This window comes from Chiloscyllium plagiosum, chromosome 1 (genome assembly GCF_004010195.1).
Source record: "Chiloscyllium plagiosum isolate BGI_BamShark_2017 chromosome 1, ASM401019v2, whole genome shotgun sequence".
NCBI classification, from domain to species: domain Eukaryota; kingdom Metazoa; phylum Chordata; class Chondrichthyes; order Orectolobiformes; family Hemiscylliidae; genus Chiloscyllium; species Chiloscyllium plagiosum.
The window spans coordinates 97,412,126-97,417,598 of NC_057710.1; the positions used below are offsets into that span (position 1 = coordinate 97,412,126).

At 44.6% G+C, this 5,473-nt stretch overlaps 1 protein-coding gene across 1 annotated transcript in view; it reads left to right on the forward strand.

The window, feature by feature from the left end:
- Positions 1-5,473, forward strand: part of rpl9 (ribosomal protein L9) — a 20,535-nt gene continuing 15,062 nt past the window's right edge. Inside the window, exons 1-3 of the mRNA XM_043692816.1 lie at positions 1-24; positions 1,484-1,530; positions 1,616-1,731. Of these exons, the coding sequence (XP_043548751.1) occupies positions 1,485-1,530; positions 1,616-1,731 (162 nt within the window). The 5' untranslated portion in view covers positions 1-24; position 1,484. The remainder of the gene's footprint in view (positions 25-1,483; positions 1,531-1,615; positions 1,732-5,473) is intronic.

A 5,473-nucleotide genomic window follows, 5' to 3' on the forward strand; every position in this document is an offset into this window, starting at 1 on the left:
TTCCTTTCCTCCATCTTGAGCGAGGTGAGATATGGGGAGTTAACCTACTCTGGGGAATCGGCCTTCATCGGCTGCCTCTGCGCATCTGAGGGGCTGAGTTTCGCCTTAAAAGAAAGGGGGCAAGTTTGTGCATCGGCTCAGGGCAGTATTGCCTGCGTTTTTGTGGCGGATGAGGCTTAACTTTGTGCGTCTCCTGTGACCGAGCCTGCGCTTCAGGCCTTGGGACGAAGAGTTAACCGCGTTCCGGTTTGAAGACCACGTCGCTCCGAGGGGTCAATGTTGTCAGACTGAACGCACCGGAACCGGGTTTTAATGAACCCAGCGTGAAGATCCCGTATAGCTGTGGGAACCCAAACGGAACCCTGGTGCCACTTAAGTGGAGGGTGTAGGTGTTGATTGCAAGTGGCCGAGTCTTCTTCGCAGCCTATTGTCAACTCGCACTAACATAATCACTGCCTGTGTGTCTCCCACATGAACCATCAAATCTTTTGAGTTTCAGGAATTCCAATTAAAAACAGATTTGATCAGTGTCAATCCCACTGAAAAGTCAGCCTCTCAGCTTAACAGCTTCTTGCTAAATTGCTGTTTTCCGTTAGACACCTCGCCTACTGTCTTCTGTTGGATGTCCTGAACTGTCGTCATCGTCGAAATGTAAATAATACGGCAGCCAAATAATGCACAGAGTGTTTTTGCAGACAAAAAAAAAGGACTTGGTATTGATATTGGAGTAAATTTTGGCCACGTTGTAGACCTCTTATTCCAGTCGAACCAAAGCATTGGAGAGAAAGTATCTCTTCCTCCGAACTGGGTTTCTCAGATCTGCTGAGTTTTTCCAGCAATTTCTGTTTTTGTTTCTGATTTACAGCGTCCACAGCTCTTTTGGTTTTTATTCATCATGATTAGTTGTGCAGGCACATATGGCCTGAATCCAGCATATGCAATCAAGATTATTGGAGGTGTTTCTCTTGATTTGGAATGTTAAGCTGCGCCCCCATCTTTCCTGTCAGTTTGAAGTAACACATCCTCAGACATTGTTTTAAGGAGCTGAAGATTTACTCCTGGTGTCCTAAATAATGTTAATCCCTCATTAGACATCTCAAGAACAGATTTTTTTTTAACATAAATTTTACAGTTTTTCCTGAGACCTGTGCAAATGGGCTGCTGTGTTTCCCACGTTGTGACAATGACTTTCAAAAAGGAATGCTTTGGTTATAAAATGCTTTGTGACATGCTGAATTTGTAAAATACACGATATAAATAAGTGTCTTAATTTAATGTGATTCAAAAAGAACAACTCTGCACAATAGTGTTTTTAGTACCATATTCGTGTTGGAGACCCCTGTTAAAGTTTTCTAAGGATACGCTTCCATGTAATGCTCATTGCAGCTGACTGCTGTACTTATTGATTTGCGACTTAGCTTTGCAAATTATGCTGTTGTATTGCTTTTTATATTATCTTAAACAATTTTTATTTGTTTCTCAGAATGAAGACCATTCTCAGCAACCAGGTTGTTGACATTCCTGACAGCGGTACAGTATCTAACTCCTTTTTTAGGTTTTATGTTCATAACCAGTTATTATACTTTGTGCTGTAATGAGTATTATCTGTTTACAGTTGATGTGACTTTGAAGGGCCGAACAGTCATTGTAAAGGGGCCTCGAGGGATGTTGCGCAGAGAATTTAATCACATTAACCTAGAACTCAGTCTTCTTGGTGTGAAGAAAAAGAAGGTAACTAATTTTAAGCATCTGTTAACTTCTGGTGGCAACTTTGCCTAAAAAATGTTGGTCTAGTTATTTTGCAGGCCTGAGTGAAGATTTGACATGTCTACTTCAGTGGTAACTTCGTTGTATGCTCTTTAAGTGCATATGTTCAAGGCTCATTTGGGCAGTGATGAATTTATAATAGTGACTGCTCAGGACATTGGGACTACTGCATATTGGTGCATAATTTTCAGAAAAAAGCTTAAAAGTAGATAATGTGAAGTAGATGCTTGATTGCTAAGAATGGTAGAAGAGTTAGCCACGTTGTGTAGGAGTCTCTTTGTGGCTATTTCTATCTCAAACAGGTATGATGTTTGGGATAGTATAGGGTGTGTGGGCAATGGCCTCCCAGGGGAGCAAAGCTCTGATAGCCAGGTTTCTGGTACCATAACTGGCTCTACTGTAATGAGTGGAGCGTTTCAGGGAACATCTCTGGGACATGTACCCACTGCTCTGTGGCCAACCACTTCAGCTTTTCCAGGGGCATACAAGTCCTGGGCCACCACTATCACTAAATCAAAGCACCTGCCAACTGGAGGAAGAACTCCTCATCTTCCACCTTGGGACCCTTCAAGCACACTGTATCAACATCGACTTCACTAGTTTTCAAATCGCCTCTTTCCACCCTCTCCCCCTCATCCTAGATCCAACTCAGAACTGTCCTCTTGACCTGTCTTGTCCGTCCATCTTCCTTCCCACCTATCTGCTCCATCCTCCCCATCAACCTATCACAATTACACCCTACCTGCTTCCACATATTGCCTTCCCAGCTACCTTTCCGTCCAGCCTCCTTCCCCCTCCACATTCCTGATGAACAGCTTATGCCCAAAATATCGACTGTCCTGCTCCTTGGATGCTGTCTGACCTGCGCTTTTCCTGCGCCACAGTTTTTGACTCTGTGTAATGAGGAGTCTGTCAGGTTGTAATAGGGGACTCTAGTCTCTGGCGTAGACCCTTCTGTTGCCATCAGCGAGATATCAAGATGGTATGTTGCCTCCCTGGTGCTAGAGTCAAGGGTGTCTGAGAGGGTGCAGAATATGTTGAAAGGGGAGAGTGGTCAGCAGTAGATCATTGTGCATGTTTGTACTAATGGGCATAGGTAGAGAAAGGGATGAGGTTTTGCAGAGATAATATGGAAGCTAGGCAGGATGTTCAAAATAGGTCCTCCAATAGTAATATCTGGACTATTACTGGTACCATATGTGAGGGAGGGTAGAGCAGGTTATTGCACAGCTGAGGAGCTGGTGTAGGAGGGAAGGATGTTTTTCTTTGGACCTATGAGATCTCTTCAGAGGTAGAAATGATCTGTATATAGTCATTCAATCCACCTGAATTGGAAGTGGACCGATATCCTTGCAGAAAATTTGCTTGTTCTGTTGCGGGTGACTCGTGGGCAGGAATGGCACCTCAATGTTCTGAGGCATAGGTACTTCAGGAAAGATGGAAAGGAAGGCAAGAGAGGAGTGGAAGTGGGAGTTTTTAGTTAGGGATAACATTACAGCTGTGTTCAGGGGCTGTCATGGTGCGAAGGGCTTGGGTGCGATGGAATTTCTGTATACAAGTAAACCACCTCCTCCTTCAATTTGTGGGTGTACCTACTAGAGAAGGAATTATAGTTGATCTTCTGTTGGGAAATAAGATTGGGCTAGTGATTGAGCTGTCAGTGCGCGAGTATGTTGAGGCAAGTGATCATAATTCTATTTGTTTTAAATGTATTTATGGAACAGGATAGAACTGATCAAAAACTTAAAGATCTATATTAGAGTAAGGATAATGATATTAGGTAGGAACTTTAATGTTGATTGGGGAGGCTATTCGCATTTAAAACGGCGGTTAGGAAGTCTTTAAAAGTGAGGTAGCAAGTTCAGAGACAGTACATTACTGTTAGTATGAAGGGCAAGACTGGTTGGTGTAGCAAATGCTGGGTGACGAGAGAAATTGAGGCTCTAGGCAAGAGGTGTGTCAGTTATAGGCAGCTGGGACCAAGTGAATTCTTCAGAAATATAAGGCCAGTTGTCTTTTTAATTCATTAATGGGATGTGGGCATCATTGGCTAGGCCATCAATCCTTGCCCAGCGGCCAGGTAAAAGTCAATCACATTGCTGTGATTCTGGAGTTATATGTAAGCCAGACCAGATAAGGGTGGCAGTTTTCTTCCGTAAAGGACAGATCATTGTCATCATTGGATCCTTAGTTCCGCCATCTGGCATGGCAGGATTTTAACTCAGATTATTAGCTGGGTCTCTGGATTAACAGTCCAGTGGCAATACCAGTAGGCCATTGCATCCCATTGTACACCTAAGAAGAAGATCAAGGGGGGTGGGATATAGCTTTAGGCAAATAGTTAAGGAGAATCCAAAGAGATTCTGTAGTTACATTAGGGCAAAAGAGTAACGAGAGAGAGATTAGGGCCCCTTAAAGATCAATGTGGTCATCTGTGTGGAATCACAGGGGGTGGGTGAGATACTAAACAAATATTTCTTCTCTGTATTTACTATGGAAAAAGACAGTGAAGCTAGGGAACTTGGAAATAAATAGTGATGTTTTGAAAAAGGTTCATATTACAGAAGAGGTGGTGGAGGTCTTAAAACATAAAGGTAGATAAATCCTCAGGATCTGATCAGGTGTTTTCTAGAACTTTGTAGGAAGCTAGGTAAAAGATTGCTGAGTCTAATTAAATATTTGTATCATTCCCAACCGTCGGTGAAGTGACGGAATACTGGAGGTTGGCTAATGTGCCGTTATTTAAGAAAGGTTGTAAGGAAAATCCAGGGAACCAAAGACTGGTGAACCTTAAATCAGTAATGGATAGGTTGTTGGGGGGAGTCTGGAAAGGCTAGGGTCAATTATGGAAATGTGTTGCTGGAAAAGCGCAGCAGGTCAGGCAGTATCTAGGGAACAGGAGAATCGACGTTTCGGGCATTAGCCCTTCTTCAGGAAGCCCTTCTCTCCACGCATCAGGCTCTCTGCCTTTATTCCTGAAGAAGGGCTAATGCCCGAAACGTCGATTCTCCTGTTCCCTAGATGCTGCCTGACCTGCTGCGCTTTTCCAGCAACACATTTCCATCTCTGATCTCCAGCATCTGCAGACCTCACTTTCTCCCTAGGGTCAATTATGAACAAGTTAAAAACAATGACAGCAGATGCTGGAAACCAGATTCTGGATCAGTGGTGCTGGAAGAGCACAGCAATTCAGGCAGCATCCGACGAGCAGCAAAATCGACGTTTCGGGCAAAAGCCCTTCAGGAATAAAGGCAGAGAGCCTGAAGCGTGGAGAGATAAGCTAGAGGAGGGTGGGGGTGGGGAGAGAGTAGCATAGAGTACAATAGGTCAGTGGGGAAGGAGATGAAGGTGATAGGTCAGGGAGGAGAGGGTGGAGTGGATAGGTGGAAAAGGAGCTAGGCAGGTCGGACAAGTCCGGACAGGTCAGGGGATCGAGTTGCTGGAGGTTAGAAGCTAGGATGAGGTGGGGGAAGGGGAAATGAGGAAACTGTTAAAATCCACATTGATGCCCTGGGGTTGAAGTGTTCCGAGGCAGAAGATGAGGCGTTCTTCCTCCAGGCATCTGGTGGTGAGGGAGCGGCGGTGAAGGAGGCCCAGGACCTCAATGTCCTCGGCAGAGTGGGAGGGGGAGTTGAAATGTTGAGCCACGGGGCGATTTGGTTGATTGGTGCGGGTGTCTCGGAGATGTTCCCTAAAGCACTCTGCT